The sequence below is a fragment of the Budorcas taxicolor genome, chromosome 22, assembly GCF_023091745.1.
Source record: "Budorcas taxicolor isolate Tak-1 chromosome 22, Takin1.1, whole genome shotgun sequence".
Lineage (NCBI taxonomy): Eukaryota > Metazoa > Chordata > Mammalia > Artiodactyla > Bovidae > Budorcas > Budorcas taxicolor.
The window spans coordinates 31179694-31201526 of NC_068931.1; the positions used below are offsets into that span (position 1 = coordinate 31179694).

At 40.5% G+C, this 21833-nt stretch overlaps 1 protein-coding gene across 1 annotated transcript in view; it reads right to left on the bottom strand.

Moving 5' to 3' along the window:
* Nucleotides 1–20055, bottom strand: part of TAF4B (TATA-box binding protein associated factor 4b) — a 98623-nt gene extending 78568 nt beyond the window's left edge. The window contains exons 1-3 of the mRNA XM_052660514.1: nt 19713–20055; nt 10464–10609; nt 1019–1126 (exon numbers count right to left, since the gene is read on the bottom strand). Coding sequence (XP_052516474.1) covers nt 1019–1126; nt 10464–10609; nt 19713–20055 — 597 coding nt within the window. The remainder of the gene's footprint in view (nt 1–1018; nt 1127–10463; nt 10610–19712) is intronic.
* Between the last annotated feature and the right edge of the window lie 1778 nt (nt 20056–21833).

A 21833-nucleotide genomic window follows, 5' to 3' on the forward strand; every position in this document is an offset into this window, starting at 1 on the left:
CCTGTGCTCCACAGCAAGAGAAGCCACCACAATGAGAAGCCTGTCTGTGCCCAGCAACTAGAGAAGAGCCCACACACAGCAATGAAGACCCAGCACAACCATAAAGAAATAAACAAACTTATTAAAAAAAATAAAAAAGACTGCAGTTTGGACCTCAGATCCCTCAGGGATAAAAGTCTGATCACACTACCAGTTAAGACCCAACAGAATTGGTAGTTAAGAGTGGGAGGAATCCAGAATGGATGGTGGAGGGAAATGATGATGTCAGCTGCAGCAGTGGGGACTTTAGTCCACCCTACTAACTTCCTCTTCTCTGCTTCCCCAAGGAAGAAACCTATTAGAATCCAAGGAGAGTTGGTTTCCAACATGTATGAGGACATAGGTCCCAATGCTTCAAGGAGAAGACTGTGATATACCATCACAAAGAAAGATGTGTGTTATCCTAGCTGTTGGGGATGCTATTTAGAGAGATGACAGTTGTCAGTTCCTTCAGAATCTGTCTCAGCTACAGAGCATTATCTTGCCATGAACACAACTCTCCCTGGAGAGTCCACATCCAGTGACTGATCACAGAGGGGGAATTGTGGTTCACCCAACCAAGGTGGCACTCAGTGAGACAACTCTTGACAGGCCACACTTGCTCCAGAGTTCCCCATCAGGGTGACCAAGGCATTATTGGGCCTGCATTTAGTTCAAACTCCTATTCTCCTTCCCTTCCACAGCTATCAATCCTTTATAAACATCCCAGACACCAAAATTCTGTCCCAGCACCTGTTTACAGACCCTGGGACACATAAACATTAAACACATCTTGTATTAATTTAATATTCAAATAAACATGATATTCCAAAAATATATACCATGTTCATCTTGTGTTTCCCATACTTTCAACAGTTCCCAGTTTAGTAAGTGTCCTCATGTATCAGTGGATTGTTCTCTTCAGGAAATAGCTAACAATAAATAATAACAAAATATGAGAATATAACCAGGGTTCACATGACCACAAGTCACAACTTACTTGCACTGGGGAAGGCTTTGGAACAGAGGTTACCACAGAAGTTCCTCCTTGTGCCAACTGTTTAACAGGTGCCACTGCCACTTTCTTGATTAACTGTGAACTAGAATTCTTGGGGGAAGGGGGAGATGATAGAGAGTTATCAATATTAGTAATTTAAAATCAATCAGTATTATAGCAAACATCCAAACACTTTACCACAATAAACTTCTTTGTTATAACTTGCTATATAACCTTATGAATTTTATGCATATTTTCTACTATTAACCTAACTAGTAAACTGTTACTAGGGCTTCCTGATGGCACAGCAGGTAAAGAGTTGACTTAAGATTCCTAACTATCACAGTATTTCAGCATTAAAATCTTGAATTTCACTCTTTGATTCTCACAGAAAACATAGATTCTTTTTTTCTGTCATTTCCATTGCTGATATCCTTTCAGTCTTTAAAAAAAATACTGCTACTGCTAATTAAAATTTTAAAATTGTGAGATAATAGAAATATAACATTGCATAAGTTTAAAGTGTGTGATATGTTGATTTGATACATTTATATAATGCTATATGATTCCCTAACATGAAAGGGACTTTATATAATGCAATGATTCTGTAACATTCACTAATACCTACATCGTATCACATAATTATCATTCCTTTTTTATTGAAGTATAGTTGAGGTACAATACTGTACCTCAATACAATAATGTAAGTCTTAGGCTTACAATATATTGACTCCCAACTTTTAAATGTTAAATTCCATTAATAACTATTTTTAAATATTGTCTATATTCCCTGTGTTGTACAATATATCCATGTAGCTTACTTACTTTATACATGGTAGTTTGTATCTCTTAAGTCTTCTACCACTATCCATGCCCCTCCCCTTTAGATTCTTATTTAATACATGATTATAAACAAAAGTCTGCTAACCTATCTTCTCAACCCATAGCAACCAAGAAAAGGAAGGAGTAGCTGTCACTAATACAGAAATAGAGAAAATGACTGGTTGAGCACCTAGAATCAAATTAGGGGAGCACAGAACACAGTGGGTTGGGACAGACTGGCAGAGGTGATATTACCACAGACTACAATGAACCTTTTTATCAGGATGAACCTGATTCATGAAGAAATTACTATACTACATTCCGTATTTTCTGTTTAACCAAAGAAAGATGCCCATAAAAATTTTTTTATTAACTCTGACACACACAGGATAAGCTTTAGATACCTAGAAAGATAATCGTGTATGTAAAATAAATCACCTTTTAACAATGCCAAGTTAGGGGGCAGTCCTAAGATGGCGGAGGAATAGGATGGGGAGACCACTTTCTCCCCCACAAATTCATCGAAAGAACATTTGAACGCTGAGTAAATTCCACAAAACAACTTCTGAATGCTGGCAGAGGACATCAGGCACCCAGAAAGGCAGCCCATTGTCTTTGAAAGGAGGTAGGGAAAAAAATATAAAAGATAAAAAGAGAGACAAATGAGGGAGGGACGGAGACCCATCCCAGGAAGGGAATCTTAAAAAAGAGAGAAGTTTCCAAACACCAGGAAACACTCTCATTGGCGAATCTGTGGCGAGCCTTGGAACCTCAGAGGGCAACATAACCGGGAGGAAAAATAAATAAATAATTAAAACCCACAGATTACGTATGTGCCTAAGGCAACCCCCCATGGAGAAGCAGGCTGCACTGCTTAGAGTAAGTAAAGGGTCCGAACGGCCAGAGGGCAATCTGAGGGAACTAACTTGAGATAGCAAACCAGACTGTGGGATAGCTATCCTTCAAAAAGCCCTAACCTAAAACAATGCCAGGCCCGCTCACAGAACAAAGGACTGAGCAGAGCTAGCTGGCTGCGGACCGGCACACGGCCCCCCCACCGCCCCGTCCCAGACAGGCAGGTGAGGGCAGCCAGAGCCGGAAGGGGGCAATTACAGCCCCAGAGAGGCATCATCTACCAAACTGCAAGCAGGCTTCGTTGGGATTCTGGAAGGTCGACATCCGTCGGGAGGGTCGCAGCCAATCAGCTCCCCAGAGGAGACATAGGGCACACCTGAGAAGGCGTGCCTGTTGTATACCCAGAAAACTGAGCAGCTGGGACGGGGAGGTGGTAAGTCGCAGCTCACCAAGCACCTGTCCACCTGAGCTGCATGGACCAGGGAAGGGCACAAAACACAGGCCTAATCAAGTCTGTGCCTTTGTGGAGTACCCGAGAACCTGAACCTGAGCGGCTTTGACCTGGGAGGTGCACTCAACCCAGGACTGGCCTGAGACAGTTCCTGGCAGAGCACCTAGAACCTGAGCAGTGTAGACTGGGAAAGGACTCATGCCGTGAGTGGGGCAAACCAGTGTGGCCGAGACACTGGGAGCACTCCCTACAGACACCAGTGATATTTGTTTGCCATGCTCCTCCCTCCCCGCAGCACGACTGAACAAGTGAGCCTAAAAAAAGGGACCACCACTGACCCCTCGTGTCAGGGTGGAAATTAGACACTGAGGAGGCCAGCAAACAGAAGCTAAAATGAACAGAGGGAACCGCTTTGGAAGTGACAGTTGTAATAGATTAAAACCCTGCAGTTAGAACCGACTACATAGGAATGGGCATATAGATATTGAGAAGTTAAGCCGGATCAAGGAACTATCTAAAAATGAACTGACCCTACACAGTCCACAACAACACCAGAGAAATTCCTAGACATATTTTTACTATTATCATTTTTTTAATTTAAAAAATTAAAAAAAATTTCAAGTCCTCTATTATATCTTTAATTTTCATTTTTATAACCTGCTATTACTTTGCAAAAAAAAGACCATATTTTTAAAGCAAACTTCATATATATACATTTTATAATTTTTGTGACTTTGTTCTTTTCTTTAATATTGTATTTTTGAGAATCTAACCTCTACTCTAGATTTTTAATCTTTACTTTTTGGTATTTGTTATCAATTTTGTACCTTTAAGAACCCAATCTTCAGTACTCATTTTTACTTGGGAGCGAGATTACTGGCTGGATTGCTCTCTCCCTCTTTGGACTCTCCTTTTTCTCCACCAGGTTGCCTCTATCTCTTCCCTCCCCCTTCTCTTCTCTACCCAACTCTGTGAATCTCTTCATATGTTCCAGACTGCGGAGAACACTTAGGGAACAGATCACTGGCTGGATCTGTCTCTCTCCTTTTGATTCCCCCCTTTATCCTCCTGGCTTCCTCTGTCTCCTTCCTCCCTCTTCTCTTCTCTGTGTAACTCTGTGAACATCTCTGAGGGATCCAGACTGTGGAGAGCACACAGGGAAGTGATTACTGGCTAGCTTGCTCCCTCCCCTTTTGATTCCTCCTCTTCTCCTCCTGGTCACCTCTATCTCCCTCCTCCCTCTTCTCTTCTCCATGTAGCTCTGTGTACCTCTCCAGGTGTCCCTCAGTGTGGAGAAACTTTACATCATTAACCTAGATGTTTTATCATTGGTGCTGTATAGATGGAGAAGTCTTGAAGCTACTGAAAGAATACGACTGAAAATCAGAGGCAGGAGACTTAAGTCCAAATCCTGAGAACACCAGGGAACTCCTGACTCCAGGGAAACATTAATCGACAGGAGCTCATCAAACGCCTCCATACCTACACTGAAACCAAGTACCACCCAAGGGCCAACAAGTTCCAGAGCAAGACATACCACACAAATTCTCCAGCAACACAGGGACATAGCCTTGAGCTTCAATATACAGGCTGCTCAAAGTCACTCCAAACTCACTGACATCTCATAACTCATTACTGGACACTTCAATGCACTCCAGAGAGAAGAATCCAGCTCCACCCACCAGAACACAAGCTTCCCTAACCAGGAAACCTTGACAAGCCACACGTCCAACCCCACCCACAGTGAGGAAACTCCATAATAAAGCGAACTCCACAAACTGCCAGATTACAGAAAGGCCACCCCAAACATGGCAATATAAACAGGATGAAGAGACAGAGGAATACCCAGCAGGTAAAGGAACAGGATAAATGCCCACCAAACCAAAAAAAAAGAGGAAGAGATAGGGAATCTACCTGATAAACAATTCCAAATAATGATAGTGAAAATGACCCCAAATCTTGAAAACAAAATGGAGTTACAGATAAATAGCCAGGAGACAAAGATCGAGAAGATGCAAGAAATGTTTAACAAGGACCTACAAGAAATAAAAAAGAGTCAATATATAGTGAATAATGCAATAAATGAGATCAAAAACACTCTGGAGGGAACCAACAGTAGAATAAGTGAGGCAGAAGATAGGATTAGTGAGGTAGAAGATAGAATGGTAGAAATAAATGAAACAGAGAGGAAAAAAGAAAAAAGAATTAAAAGAAATGACAGCCTCAGAGACCTCTGGGGCAATGTTAAACACCCCAACATTCGAATCATAGGAGTCCCAGAAGAAGACAAAAAGGAAAGGCCATAAGAAAATACTTGAGATAATAGTTGAAAACTTCCCTAAAATGCAGAAGGAAATAATCACCCAAGTCCAAGAAACCCACAGAATCCCAAACAGGATAAACCCAAGGTGAAACACCCCAAGACACATATTAATAAAATTAACAAAGATCAAACACAAAGAACAAATATTAAAAGCAGCAAGGGAAAAACAACAAATAACACACAAGGGGATTCCCATAAGGATAACAGCTTATCTTTCAACAGAAATGCTTCAGGCCAGAAGGGAATGGCAAGACATACTTAAAGTGATGAAAGAAAATAACCTAAAGCCCAGATTACTGTACCCAGCAAGGATCTCATTCAAATATGATGGAGAAATCAAAAGCTTTACAAGCAAAAGCTGAGAGAATTCAGCACCACCAAACCAGCTTTCCAACAATTGCTAAAGGATCTTCTCTAGACAGGAAACACAGAAAGGGTGTATAAACTTGAACCCAAAACAAGTAAATGGCAACAGGATCATACTTACCAATAATTACCTTAAATGTAAATGGCTTGAATGCCCCAACCAAAAGACAAAGACTGGCTGAATGGACAAGAAAACAAGACCCCTATACATGTTGTCTACAAGAGACCCACCTCAAAACAAGGGACACATACAGACCGAAAGTGAAGGGCTGGAAAAAGATATTCCAAGCAAATAGAGACCAAAAGAAAGCAGGGGTAGCAATACTCATATCAGATAAAATAGACTTTAAAATAAAGGCTGTGAAAAGAGGCAAAGAAGGATACTACATAATGATCAAAGGATCAATCCAAGAAGAAGATATAACAATTATAAATATATATGCACCCAACATAGGAGCACCGCAATATGTAAGATAAATGCTAATAAGTAGGGAAATTAACAATAACACAATAATACTGGGAGACTTTAATACCCCACTCACACCTATCAACTAAATGGAAAATTAACAAGGAAACACAAACTTTAAATGATACAATAGACAGTTAGATCTAATGGATATCTATAGGACATTTCACCCAAAACAATCAATTTCACCTTTTTCTCAAGTGAACATGGAACCTTCTCCAGGATAGATCACATCCTGGGCCATAAATCTAGCCTTGGTAAATTCAAAAAAATTGAAATCATTCCAAGCATCTTTTCTGACCACAATGCAGTAAGATTAGATCTCAATTACAGGAGAAAAACTATTAAAAATCCCAACATATGGAGGCTGAAAAACATGCTGCTGAATAACCAACAAATCACAGAAGAAATCAAAAAAGAAATCAAATATGCATAGAAATGAATGAAAATGAAAACACAATAACCCAAAACCTGTGGGACACTGTAAAAGCAGTGCTAAGGGAAAGGTTCATAGCAATACAGGCATACCTCAAGAAACAAGAAAAAAGTCAAATAAATAACCTAACTCTACACCTAAAGCAACTAGAAAAGGAAGAAATGAAGAACCCCAGGGTTAGTAGAAGGAAAGAAATCTTAAAAACTAGGGCAGAAATAAATGCAAAAGAAACAAAAGAGACCATAGCAAAAATCAACAAAGCCAAAAGCTGGTTTTTTGAGAAGCTGAATAAAATTGACAAACCATTAGCTAGACTCATCAAGAAACAAAGGGAGAAAAATCAAATCAACAAAATTAGAAATGAAAATGGAGAGATCACAACAGACAACACAGAAATACAAAGGATCATAAGAGACTGCCATCAGTAACTACATGCCAATAAAATGGACAACTTGGAAGAAATGGACAAATTCTTAGAAAAGTACAACTTTCCAAAACTGAACCAGGAAGAAATGGAAAATGTTAACAGACCCATCACAAGCACGGAAATTCAAACTGTAATCAGAAATCTTCCAGCAAACAAAAGCCCAGGACCAGATGGCTTCATAGCTGAATTCTACCAAAAATTTAGAGAAGAGCTAATACCTAACCTACTCAAACTCTTCCAGAAAATTGCAGAGGAAGGTAAACTTCCAAACTCATTCTATGAGGCCAACATCACCCTAATACCAAAACCTGACAAAGATGCCACAAAAAAAGAAAACTACAGGCCAATATCACTGATGAACATAGATGCAAAAATCCTTAACAAAATTCTAGCAAACAGAATCCAACAACACATTAAAAAGATCATAACATCATGATCAAGTGGGCTTTATCCTAGGGATGCAAGGATTCTTCAATATCCATGAATCAATCAATGTAATATACCACATTAACAAATTGAAAAATAAAAGCCATACGATTATTTCAATAGATGCAGAGAAAGCCTTTGACAAAATTCAACATCCATTTATGATAAAAACCCTCCGGAAAGCAGGAATAAAAGGAACATACCTCAACATAATAAAAGCTATATATGACAAACCCACAGCAAACATTATTCTCAATGGTGAAAAACTGAAAGCATTTCCCCTAAAGTCAGTAACAAGACAAGGATGCCCACTCTCACCACTACAATTCAACACAGTTTTGGAAGTTTTGGCCATAGCAATCAGAGCAGAAAAAGAAATAAAAGGAATCCACATTGGAAAAGAAGTAAAATTCTCACTGTTTGCAGATAACATGATCCTCTACATAGAAAATCCTAAAGACTCCACCAGGAAATTACTAGACCTAATTAATGAATATAGTAATGTTGCAGGATATAAAATCAACACACAGAAATCCCTTGCATTTCTATACACTAACAATGAGAAAACAGAAAGAGAAATTAAGGAAACAATTCCATCCACCTTTGCAACAAAAATAATAAAATACCTAGGAATATATCTACCTAAAGAAACAAAAGACCTATATATAGAAAACTATAAAACACTGGTGAAACAAATCAAAGAGGACACAAATAGATGGAGAAATATACCATGTTCATGGATCAGAAGAATCAATATAGTGAAAACAAGTATACCACCCAAAGCAATCTATAGATTCAACGCAATCCCTATCAAGCTATCAATGGTATTTTTCACAGAACTAGATCAAATAATTTCACAATTTGTATATAAATACAAAAAACCTCGAATAGCCAAAGCAATATTGAGAAAGAAGAATGGAACTGGAGGAATCAACCTGCCTGACTTCAGGCTCTACTACAAAGCCACAGTCATCAAGACAGTATGGTACTGGCACAAAGACAGAAATACAGATCAATGGAACAAAACAGAAAGCCCAGAGATAAATCCACGCACCTATGGACACCTTATCTTTGACAAAGGAGGCAAGAATATACAATGGAGAAAAGACAATCTCTTTAATAAGTGGTGCTGGGAAAACTGGTCAACCACTCGTAAAAAAATGAAACTAGAACACTTTCTAACACCATACACAAAAATAAACTCAAAATGCATTAAAGATCTAAACATAAGACCAGAAACTATAAAAATGCTAGAGAAACACATAGGCAAAACACACTCAGACATAAATCACAGCAGGATCCTCTATGACCCACCTCCCAGAATATTGGAAATAAAAGCAAAAATAAACAAATGGGACCTAATTAAAATGAAAAGCTTCTGCACAACAAAGGAAACTATAAGCAAGGTGAAAAGACAGCCTTCAGAATGGGAGAAAAGAATAGCAAATGAAGCAACTGACAAAGAATTAATCTCAAAAATATACAAGCAACTCCTGCAGCTCAATTCCAGAAAAATAAACGACCCAATCAAAAAATGGGCCAAAGAATTAACAGACATTTCTCCAAAGAAGACATACAGATGGCTAACAAACACATGAAAAGATGCTCAGCATCACTCATTATCAGAGAAATGCAAATCAAAACCACAATGAGATACCATTTCATGCCAGTCAGAATGGCTGCGATCCAAAAGTCTACAAGCAATAAATGCTGGAGAGAATGTGGAGAAAAGGGAACCCTCTTACAATGTTGGTGGGAATGCAAACTAGTACAGCTACTATGGAGAACAGTGTGGAGATTCCTTAAAAACTGGAAATAGACTGCCATATGACCCAGAGATCCCACTGCTGGGCATACACACCGAGGAAACCAGAACTGAAAGAGACAAGTGTACCCCAATGTTCATCGCAGCACTGTTTATAACAGCCAGGACATGGAAGCAACCTAGATGTCCATCAGCAGATGAATGAATAAGAAAGCTGTGGTACATATACACAATGGAGTATTACTCAGCCATTTAAAAGAATACATTCGAATCAGTTCTAATGAGGTGGATGAAACTGGAGCCTATTATACAGAGTGAAGTAAGCCAGAAAGAAAAACACCAATACAGTATACTAACACATATATATGGAATTTAGAAAGATGGTAATGATAACTCTGTATGAGAGACAGCAAAAGAGACAGATGTATAGAACAGTCTTTTGGACTCTGTGGAAGAAGGCGAGGGTGGGATGGTTTGGGAGAATGGCATTGAAACATGTATAATATCATATGTGAAATGGATCGTGAGTCCAGGTTCAATGTATGAAACAGGGTGCTTGGGGCTGGTGCACTGGGATGACCCAGAGGGATGGGATGGGGAGGGAGGTAGGAGTGGGGTTCAGGATGGGGAACACATGCACACCCGTGGTGCATTCAGGTTAATGTATGGCAAAACCAATACATTATTGTAAAGTAAAAAAGAAAAAAAAAATCCATGTTAATGAAATATTACAGTAGATTTCTAATTTTTTAAAGATAACTCCTATATGATATAGATAAAAATGAATACTGTAAACTGTAGTGTTAATGTCTTACCACAAATTAAAAATTGAAGCAGAATGGTTATTTTCTTCCCATTTAGAGATGCAAATAGCCCTTTGAACATTCCCTTGAGGACAACAAAATCTGAGTATGAAGATTAAATTTTTAATTTTACCAAATGACAAAACCAAACATCTTGATAAAATTAACATATTCAAGGAAAGTAGCTTAATTCAAAAAGTTGAGCAGAATCATCTTTTCTATTATATTTACTGGCAAATACATACACACTTATATGAAGATAATTGCTAGAAAAGTAAGGAGGATGAGGAAACATTAATGTATACTACCGGCATGGTACAGATTTTGACGGTTTGCGTATTTGCTGGTACAGCTGGCCTTGAAGTTATGTTACTTGTGGTCTCAGTTCTTGTTACAGCTTGCTGAGGAGATACCAACATCAGCTGACCACTGTTACTTTTGATCAAAACGGTTCCTATAGGTAACAGAAAACAAAATGTCAGCTAATAAATGAAGCATAATCTTTATATATTTTGTTCTCCCATTTCTTTCAACACTGTAAAATGCTCTGATTAAGTGAATAGTTAGTACATACTGAATTCCATGTCTACTAATTACAATATATAATACAGAAAAATGCTGTTACTCAAAACTATATATTAAAAGTCTAAACGTATGGATGAGATACTCCTGAAAGAGGCGAGTATCTCATGAGTATTTTCCTCATGACCTCAAACTATTTATAAAGCTACAGTTAAGACAGTATGGTAACAACACAAGACTATGCAAACTGACCAATGGGGCAGAAAATCCTAACTAGCCTCCATATATGTCATATGAAGTTTTTCCAAGGGTACTGCAGATCAGTGAGACAAAGAGCTACTATATAATTAGTTACTTATATGGAAAAGATGAAATGTTCCACACCATGCACAAAAACCCAAGGACATCAAGGATACAAGAAGAAAAACTTTTAACCTCTTAAACAATCTAGAAAACTGTCATTCTGAACTTGGAACAGGGAAGAATTTCTTACTAAATAAAGCTTGATACATACCACTATATTTTTAAAACTTTTGCTTAGCCAAAGATACCATGAGGTAAAAAGACAAAGCACAAAATTGGAAAAAATTTTAGTTCACATATATTTGAACAATGAACATCCAAAATGCACAAAAGAAACACAGATACCAATGACAGGGAAAGGTAAATTAAGACCACAGTGAGATGTTAAAGCATCTGCCTGCAATGTGGGAGACCTGGGTTCAATCACTGGGTCAGGAAGATCCCCTGGAGAAAGAAATGGCAATCCACTCCAGTATTCTTGGCTGGAGAATCCCATGGACAGAGGAGCCTGGTGGGCTACAGTCCACGGGGTCACAAAGAGTCAGACACAACTGAGCGACTTCACTTCACTTTACTTCAGGCAGACAAAAATTAAGAAGTCCATTGACAATATTAAGTGTTACAGAGATGTGTAGCAACAAAAACTCTTAAAATCTTGAAGCTGGTAGTATAGTTTGGTACAACTGTTTCATTTAACTCTACATGACTGTGCCAAACTGGTTCCCATTTGCATACCCTCTAACCCAGTATTTCTATTGTAAAGAATTTCTTGTCCATGTAAGTAGCAGGTACAAGCAAGAATAGTCATAGCTGGAGTTCCATTCCTGGAATGGCAGCGCAAAGAGCTCCATAAAGCCATTCCCCAGCAAAATAAGCATAACTGGTGAAAATTATTTTTAAAAACAACTATTTAAAGTCTTCAGAAATTGCCCAAAGGCATACAGAAAATGACTAGACAATTTATTAAAGAGAATCTACTAAAACTCAGTAAGAACAACAAGAATCTGCGGCATCTGAACCATGACCCACCCCTCTCTCTTCTCAGTTTAGGCAACGTGGCCAATGTAGGGTGTCCCTCTCTCCCAAGCTTCCAGTTGAGGGCTATGTTACTTTCCAGGGACAGTATCTTGCATCTCTGCCACCTCAAACTGAATACAGAAGAGAATAAATTGGAGACAAGTGCATCCAAGGGTTTCCAGGCTTCTTGTTTTACTCATGCCTACTCATAAAGGGAAGGCTTGACTTAGAATACTTGGGCCCCCATCGCCCTCACCCCAGCTCTTTCATGGGGTGGGAGTTCCATGATGGAAGAGATAAGCAGAGCAGACTAGAGGTCACCACCCAAGCCCAATACCCCACTTCTAAAGCAAAGACATCACTTAGAAAGAAGCATGCCACTGTCCTGAGTACCTGCTCCAAACGTCTCCCAAGAGAAACTGACTTTATTTCACAGTGTGGGAAAGGTCAAACTAAGGGCATTCTCAAATACAACGAACAATTACAAGAAAGGGTTCTGGTATCTTCCTAACAGATACAAGCTATGCTAAGTCACAGGTCTATCTCTGGTCTACCACAGAAAGCAAGATAAAGAAACAACTAAGAAGGGCCCTACTGGGGTCAGAACCTCAAGTAATGACCTCAAAAACTACTTCCTGTAGATGAGTCCATGTTTAATTGAATTAGACTGTGAAGCTAGTCAGGCCTTCGGGTGCTGCTGAAAACAAGAAGGTACTGGCAGTGAGTGGAGTCTAGGCATGATACCAGCAGAGGCAGAAAGCTTAACAGAGCTATCAGAGAAAGAAACAGTCAAAAAGAGCCCTGCTGAAACCTCTGTCATCCCAGGGAGGCTGTGCTTATGCCTAAAGCTGTGTCCTCTGAGGGAAACAGATCTCATTAAAATAGTTCAGCCAGACACTTAAAAAACAAACAACAATAATCCACTCAAGGGAGTAAAGACCAATACCTCAAGTCACTCTGTTAATTTTTAAAAAATATTTATTTATTTGCCTGTGCTGAATCTTAGTTGCAGCATGTGGAATCTAGTTCCCTGATCAGAGACTGAACTCAGGCCCCCTGCATTGGAAGCATGGAGCTTTAGCCACTGGAAGTTTCAATATATTAATTTAAAAATTATAGGACATGCAAAGAAAAAAGAATGACACACAGAGAAAGGCAGGCAACAGAAACCACCTAAGAGTGAAACGAGATGTTAGATTTAACAAAGACTTCAAAGTAACTGTTATAATATGTCAAAAGACTAAGGGAAATCATGCTTAGAGAAGTAAAGGAAGATATGATGATGATTCTTTCATTAAGCAGAGAATACCATTAGAGAAACAGATATTACAAAAATAAAGAAATTCTGTAATTATAAGGTACAAAAACTCAAAGAAAAATTTCACTAGAGAGGATCAACAGCAAACTTGAATGAGCAGAAGATAAGTCAGTGAACTTGAAGATGGTTCAATAGAGATTACGCAATCCAAAGAATGAAGAGCAAAAAGAATGAAGAAAAACGAACAGAGCCTCACAGAAACCTGGCACAGTGACAGGCACATCAACACAGGCCTAATGTGAATACCAGAAGGAGAGGAGGGACAGAAGCAGGGAGCGAGAGAGGGAGAGAAAGGAGCCGAAAAATATCCAAAGAGATAATGGCTAAAAACGTCCCAAATCTGGTGAAAAATAATCTAAACATCAAAGTAGCTCAACAAACTCTTAAGTCTTGAATTGGCCAAATGGTTCATTTGAGTTTTCATAAGATGGAAAAACCTGAACAAACTTCTCGGTCAACCCAATAAGATAAATGCAAAGACACATCATGATAAAAATATACAAAGACAAAACCTTGAGAACAGTAAGAGAAAAATATACAAGAGAACTGCGTTAACAGGATTAACAGCTAACTTCTGATCAGAAACAATGGAGGCCAGACATCAGGAGTATGACATATTCTACTTGCTGGGGAAAAAGAAAAACAAAAACAATTATCAACCAACAATCAGATATTTATTGAACATATCTTTCAAAAAAAGGAGACAAAGACATCCTGGATTGGAACTGACATATACACACTACTATATACGAAACAGATAACTAATGAGGACCTACTGTATAGCACAAGGAGCTCTACTCGATACTTTGTAATGGCCTATATGGGAAAAGAATCTAGAATCTGGACATACGTGTATGTATAACAGATTTACTCTGCTGTACACCTGAAACTTACACAACACTGCAAATCAACTATACCCCAATAAAAAGTTAAAAAAAAAAAGACATCCTCAGATAAAAACAGAGGACTGGGTGCTAGCATCAGACAGAAAATACTAAATTAAGTTCTTCAGGCTGAAAACAGACTATAAAAAGTAAATCCCTGTATTTTAAGAGAAGGATAATTTAAAGTAATAGCTTTATAACCTTCTATCTTAAGACACTGGGAAAAAAACTAAACAAAAATGACAGCAAGCAGATGAAAGAAAATTAAATAAAGATTAGAGCAGGGTCAGGGGAATTGAGAATAGAGAAACAACTGAGGGGAAAAAAATCAAAAGTTGGTTCTTTGAATAGATCAAAAAACTGACAAATCTTGACCTAGATTAATAAAGAAAAAAAAGGAGAAAAGGCTCAAATTGCTAAAATTAGGAATGAAAGAGGGGATATTACCACTAATCTTACAGAAAGAAGGATTCTAGTTGAATGTTATCGCCAACTATGAACCAATGAATTAGATAAATTATATGAAATAGACAAATTCCTAGAAACATAATAAACTACTAAAACTAATTTAAGAGAATGGGCAACCTGAATAGACCTCTAACAAACAGATTGAATGAATAATCTAAAATAGTATCCACAAGATAAGCTCAGTTCCCCATGGCTTCAATGATGAATTCTATCAAATATCTAAGGAAAAATAAATGGTAGGTCTTCATAAATTCTTCTAAAAACAGAATAGAAAACATGTGTCAATTCATTCTGTAAGGTCTGTACCCTCATATGTATACCAATGCAAAAATTTTCAACAAAGTACTAAGAAGCTAAATTCAGCAACATATAAAAAGTGTTATACCCCATGATCAAGTGATACTTATCTCAATATGCAAGGTTGGTTTAAAACTCATAGCTAACACCATACTTAACAGTGAAAGACTAAATTCTTTTACCCTAAGATCAGGATTCCTGAGATGAGGAACGCGACAAGGATGCCTACAATCACTAACACTTAACATACTGAGAGTTCTAACCAGGGAAATGATACAAGAAAATAAAAGGCATCCAAAAGAGACAGTAAAACTATCTATTCACATATATCATGATCTTGTATATAAAAATCCAAACATCTATAATAAAAAAATCCAAACATCTATGAAAAAAAACTATTAAAACTAATAAATGAGTTCAGCTAGGAAGCAGGATACAAGATCAATAAACAAGAATGCTGTATTTCTATACATTTTCAATGAATAATTGTAAACAGAATTAAGAAAAAATTCCACCTACAATAAGATAAAAAATAATACACTTTAGGAATAAATTTAACCAAAAAAGTACAAAAGCAATATCTGGAAACTATAAAATGTCATTTAAAGAAATTAAAGATCTAAAATAAATGGAAAGACATCTCATGTTTGTGGACTGAGAGACACACCTACTTTGCAAGATTGTTAAAGAGATCAAATAAGACAATACTTCTGAGCAAATTTATGAATTTTAAAGTTGTCAGTAGTAGTTGTTATTAATGCTGTAAGGGTAAATGTGAGTCAAAGCCCTTGGATTTCACAGCCCTTGAAATCCAAACTGTGGCTGGTACATATGGTGAGCACTGAAGGTGACACAACTTGCTCAGCTGCGTCAGATTCTTTGCAACCCAATGAACTATACAGTCCATGGAATTCTCCAGGCCAGAATACTGGAGTGGGTAGCCATTCCCTTCTCCAGGGGATCTTCCCAACTCAGGGATCGAACCCAGGTCTCCCACAGCGTGGGCAGATTCTTTACCAGATGAGCCACCGGGTCACTGGTGACCACTGAAGACAACTGCCAACTCTTTCCATGGTGCCCAGGAGTACTGGGACAACCATAGCAGCAGATGATCATGTAATAGCCCTCTGATAAAGCTGGGGTGAAAACAAGAGCCACAAGTTTATCCAGGTACTGATTCAGAGTTCGAGAAAGATGCAAAACCTACACCATGTCTCACATGAAGGAGTTGATATAAAAGGACCTGATCCATTTCACCAGCAACTTTCACAAACTTCTGTACAGTAAGACGATGGAAGCAGAATTTATGAAACACAGTTCATAAAAGAACTGTGACATAAAAAAACCAATGAAGTCCTTCCTCATCACTCTCAAATACATGATAGAAGAGGCACAGGATACCAAAAACACAAAGAGCCACAGTCTGGTCTGAATCCCACAAATACATAAAAGAGAAAAGACTGAAGAGATTACCAAAAATATTCCACAGAATAATCTTCAGGGCTTTGCTACAGTTTCTTTCATTTCCTCAAAATGCCCCTCTTTTTGTTTCCAGCTCCTGCTCCCAAGAAAAACCTGTGGTACATATGTACATTTTAAAAAAATAGTTCAGTTCACAGAGAACATTTTGAAGTAAACAGAAAGCAAACAAAGAATTCATTACCTTGGAAAAATCAGAGCTGACTCCTATGTAATTTAAGTATCTTTGAGTAATCCTCTGCTAATCCTTGGCCTATAAAAGAACTAGTACAAGACTGATAAACTCTTTAAAACATTAATCAGTGTCCAAATGTTATTTTAATCAGTGTTTCTATGTCCTACGAGACTGCAAACCTGAGTATGCTATACTTGAGCAGAAATTCCAAAAGCTGCCCCTCAAAGTACCATCCTATCTCTTCTCTAAATAACTCCTAAAGACAATTTATCTCCTCTCTTTTGTGGATGTTTCTCCCACAGCATGGGCTTCCCTGGTGGCTCAGCAGGTAAAGAATCCGCCTGCAATGTGGAAGATCTGGGTTCGATCCCTGGGTTGGGAAGATCCCTTGGAGGATGGCATAGCAACCCACTCCAGTATTCTTGTCTGGAGGCTCCCATGAACAGAGGAGCCTGGCAGGCTGCAGTCCATGGATTCGCTAAGAGCCGGACACGACTGAGTGACTAAGCACAGCACTCCCACGGCAAAACAAGTGTTAGCGTGGTGCATACTTAAGCTGTGGTCCTGGCTTGCTGCTCTTTTGCTCTAGCAAGTTTCAGTTTTGGTTTCTCTGTGAAATAAAAAGATTAGGCTCTAAAATTCTATGCTGCTGCTGCTGCTGCTAAGTCGCTTCAGTCGTGTCCGACTCTGTGCGACCCCACAGACGACAGCCAACCAGGCTCCCCCGTCCCTGGGATTCTCCAGGCAAGAACACTGGAGTGGGTTGCCATTTCCTTCTCCAATGCATGAAAGTGAAAAGTGAAACTCAAGTCATTCAGTCCTGTCTGACTCTTGGCGACCCCATGGACTGCAGCCTACCAGGCTCCTCCGTCCATGGGATTTTCCAGGCAAGAGTACTGGAGTGGGGTGCCATTGCCTTCTCTGCTAAAATTCTATAAATCATCTTTTAACATTGCTACTCAGGAGGCATATCATACATGCACATCAAATGGTAAGCACAGTACTGTGGAAAGAGTCAAACAAAGCTGGATTCAATTTTCCTTTGGTATCTATGAGTTGTCTGGCACTGGACAAATTATTTACACTTAGAGAACTTTTTCCTTATTTGCTATCTATTTTGACCAACAAACAAAATAATGTAAATGTATAAGAGAGGCCAGCGACATAATATTGTATGTCAACTTTACTTCAATTTTCATAGCACAGTATATTCTCAATAAGTGATTGGGTCCCTCTCACCAGCAAGTTCCCACTTTTGAAAGTTTTCCTCTCAATACTTTTTGATCATTTCTAAACAAACTTTGGTGACTAGATAGGAATTTCATTTTTAACAAATCAGGAGTACTTCATCTAAACAAATTCATAGCTACTTTATAAGAGGGTATGTAGGGTGATAATTTAGAACCAGCAGAAAATATATTCAGTGGAACTGCTTGATTGAAATGTACAGGAGCTGCCAGGACATCCTGGCACAGCAGAAAGCCACATCAACGAGTCTGTGAGTCCCAGCATTCAGAAGGCCAGTACTGTCTTCCAGAGATGACTCCTAAGCCACAGAGGTAGGCTTATTTTCTTTATTTTAAACCTCCAAGTGGACACAGTCCTAGGAACCAGTATGGATGAGGTGGATCGCACAGCCTAACTTACTGTGTGATATTGATCAAAGTATTAATGTATATTTTAGTGTTCCTCTTGTAAGATTTTGTTTATTTTACCAATTGAGGGGAGACCTCGAAACTATATGTGAGTGGCAATGTTGACTAAGAGCACTTTGTGAGCACACTTGGGTTTACTTTTTGTTGGAATTTGTAGACAGTGGGAAACTGACATCAGCTTTTGAGAAATAATTTTTCCAATTGCACAGTAACCCTGTATAGACGTTAAGAAAGAAAAAAAGCAAGCCCTGCAGGGACTGGTTAGCAGGAAGCAATGTCCTACAAAAGACTATAGTCTCTGTCCACCTAGCTCCTGTGTTCTGTACAGGGTTAATTTATGATGATTCTCTTAATAGATGATGTCCTTTCAAAACATTAAAAAAAAAAAAATGTATCCAGTGGAGCACACAGTCTTAAGTGTAAGTACTCCCTGTACCATACAGAACTAAAACACAAGTTCATCAGAAGTGAAGAACTAATCTTTCCACAACGTTCGTGACCAAACAGAACATGAGTTACAAAAGAGGCCTCCTCATTCTGCTTAGGGGAAACTGACATCCTGTGAACCAAAAGGTTTCCATTTCTTTACCACCTCTGCTGGTCAGAGCTCCCACTGCTGCTAAGCAAAACACAGAATACAATAAAATTACTAGCAGAACTTTTTCCCAAAGAGAAAATGTGCCTTTTCCTTCCACAAAAATTCCAAGTGACTTTCACTGGAGGCAAGAAAACAAGATAAAATACTTACACACCTTCCAGCATATTTACAATATGTAAGTCATCACAAAGCAAAAACTTTGCCTCAGTCAAGAAAAACAGCCCTACAGAGTAAACTTTAGTATAAAAAGTAGTCACAGGCTCATTAACTGCAGAATTCACACATTGCTTCACAAATAACCTTCTGGCTCTGACCTGTCAACTCTGGCAGGTTACAATCATCACACCTCTTTCTAGTAAACGTATTTAGGCTTGCTTCAGTTAAAATTCTCTTTCGGTCTTAACACACAAGAACCTTTTAAAAACACTTAAAACACACACACACACACACACACACACACACACAGAGTAATCTAAGTGTGTGGATATAAAAACTGATCTTTTCTCCATACGAAATAAAACTTGAACGAATCTCTATCTTCCCGAATCTAAGAGCGAGCGAGTGCCTGAAAGGCCCTCTGGAACATGCTGCTCCAGCTTTTACTGTGGCCCCTTAGGTGAAAAATGCTTTCCTTACATATGAAAAGAAAAACTATGCAGTAAGGACTCAAAGAGGTTATCTCCACTGTCAAGCCAAATCACTGCCGCGCAAAGTCGAGACGTTGAAAGGTTCTCTGGGCTGAGTGTTTTGGAACTCCCAGCGACAAGCCGCGATGGGGGCTGCAACGTTTCCCCTGTCACAGCCGGCTGGCCCGCTAAAGCTATCAAGGTGAGCCACGTACCTGGAGGAAGCTGAAGATTAGCAGGCAACTGGATTGTGGTGGTGCTGGGGGCTTTCACGGCGACGATCTGAGGAGATGGTAGACGAGGGCCGTTGCTGAGTTTAGGAAGGGCACTGACAGGGGCCACTTTGGTCACCAGGGTCCCTACGGGGGACCGCAGCGGCTGGGACACCGAGGACTCTACGCAGACACTGACAGGAGCCTTAGTCACGGCGCCCAAGGCCACCGGAGTGCTCTCCACCCGGACGGGCAGAGCCGCGGCGGGGGCCATGGTCACGGTCCCGGAGGCGCCCACACCGGCGGGGGGAGCGGCGCCGGCCGGCTCCGTGAGGCCCGCGGGCATCCCCCCAGGTGGATCAGCGGCAGCCGCGGCGCTGCCGTTCCGGGAGCAGAGGCGAGGGGAGGCTTGACAAGCGGCCGCCGACTCCGGTGCAGTTCCAGCTCCACAGCATCGCTAGGGAGAGGCGCCGGGGCCACGACACAGGAGTCAGTGACCGACGCCGCGCTGGACAGCGGGACCCCGGCGTCCTGGACCTTTCTCCCGTCCGCGCGGCCCCGCCGGCTGCCACACCTGCTCGGCCGCTTCCTCAGCGGCGCTCACACGTGCGCCGGCTCAACCCGGCGCCTCAGCCCCGGGACCAGATGCAGCGGAGTCCGGCTGCGCGGCTCCCGGAAGGGCGTCACGTCGGCTCCCACCTCCCACCGAAACTCGGCGCGGCGGATCCCCCGCCAGAAATTTCAAACCTACGAAGCCAGAGCGCCCCAAAGCCCCCTACGCGCGCTCCGCACGGCCCCGCCGCGCGGCCACGCCAGCCATGTTTATATAGCCACGCGGAGACCTCGCGCACGCGCACAGGCCGCCGCCGCCGCCCCGGGCTTCCCCCGGAATCCGGCCGCGTGATTGGCCGCAGACTGGAATCGCGCTCGTGACGTCACTAGGGACGGCTCCAGAGGGCGTTAGACTCTTCCCCGGAATCCGGAGGAAGGTGGGGAGAGTTGCCAAAAATCCACCACGTGGGAAGGGCCGACCGCACTTGGAAAACTGCGGCATCCGCGTTCTGCTTTCTCCTTGGAGTCTCCAGTTGCGTGTTCCTTGAGGAACGAAGACTGTGTTTTCCACAAGCTTCTTTTTAAGGAAACGATGTGGAGGACCGATTCCAGAGAGCAGTAACAGTAAGAACTCAGTCACGCTTCCTCAGTGTTTTTCTGCGGGTTTAGCTCCAAAAGCATCGCTAGAATGAGCTTTACGTTTGACACTTCGGGGGTGGGGGGAAACTTGATGTCCCTTTTCTTTTTTTAATGTTTAAGCGTGGCGTATAATTTTACAGTTGGTAAAATGTGTTTATTTTCGTATAATTAAAGTTGAACTAACCCAAGAAAAAAATCTTTTTCTTCTCGGAGCTGCTCTACCTGACTCTTTATCACCTCTGCTGCTGCTGAGTCGCTTCAGTCGTGTCCGACTCTGTGCGACCCCATAGACAGCAGCCAACTAGGCTCTCCCGTCCCTGGGATTCTCCAGGCAAGAACACCAGAGTGGGTTGCCATTTCCTTCTCTAGTGCATGAAAGTGAAAAGTGAAAGTGAAGTCGCTCAGTCGTGTCCGACTCTTAGCGACCCCATGGACTGCAGCCCACCAGGCTCCTCCGTCCATGGGATTTCCCAGGCAAGCGTACTGGAGTGGGGTGCCATTGCCTTCTCCGCTTTATCACCTCTAAACATATTTAAATTGTTTATGTGTCTGCCTGCTTCAAAACTGGGACAGTGTCTTTTGATTCCTACATCGTCACATTCTAGTGTTTAGATTTTAAGTGCTGTGTTATTCTTTGAATAAATCCAAAGTGTGTGGTGAATGAATCAATAATACAATCAAATACGGAAAAACGTTCCCCTTAGATCTAATCAGAGAAGATGACTTGATTTCACGCTACTGTCCTCATAATTTTGTGTTTTTAGGAACCTGTTCTATACTGAATGAGATTATAAAAGGCATCCTGACTTTTGCAGCTTCCAGTTCTCACCCTCCTAGTCTGTTCCAGAGAACAGGATCTACTTCCAGTCCAAACACATCAATCGCTGAGTTTGTCTTCTCCTGTTATCTCAATCAGTCCAAATCAAGAACCCT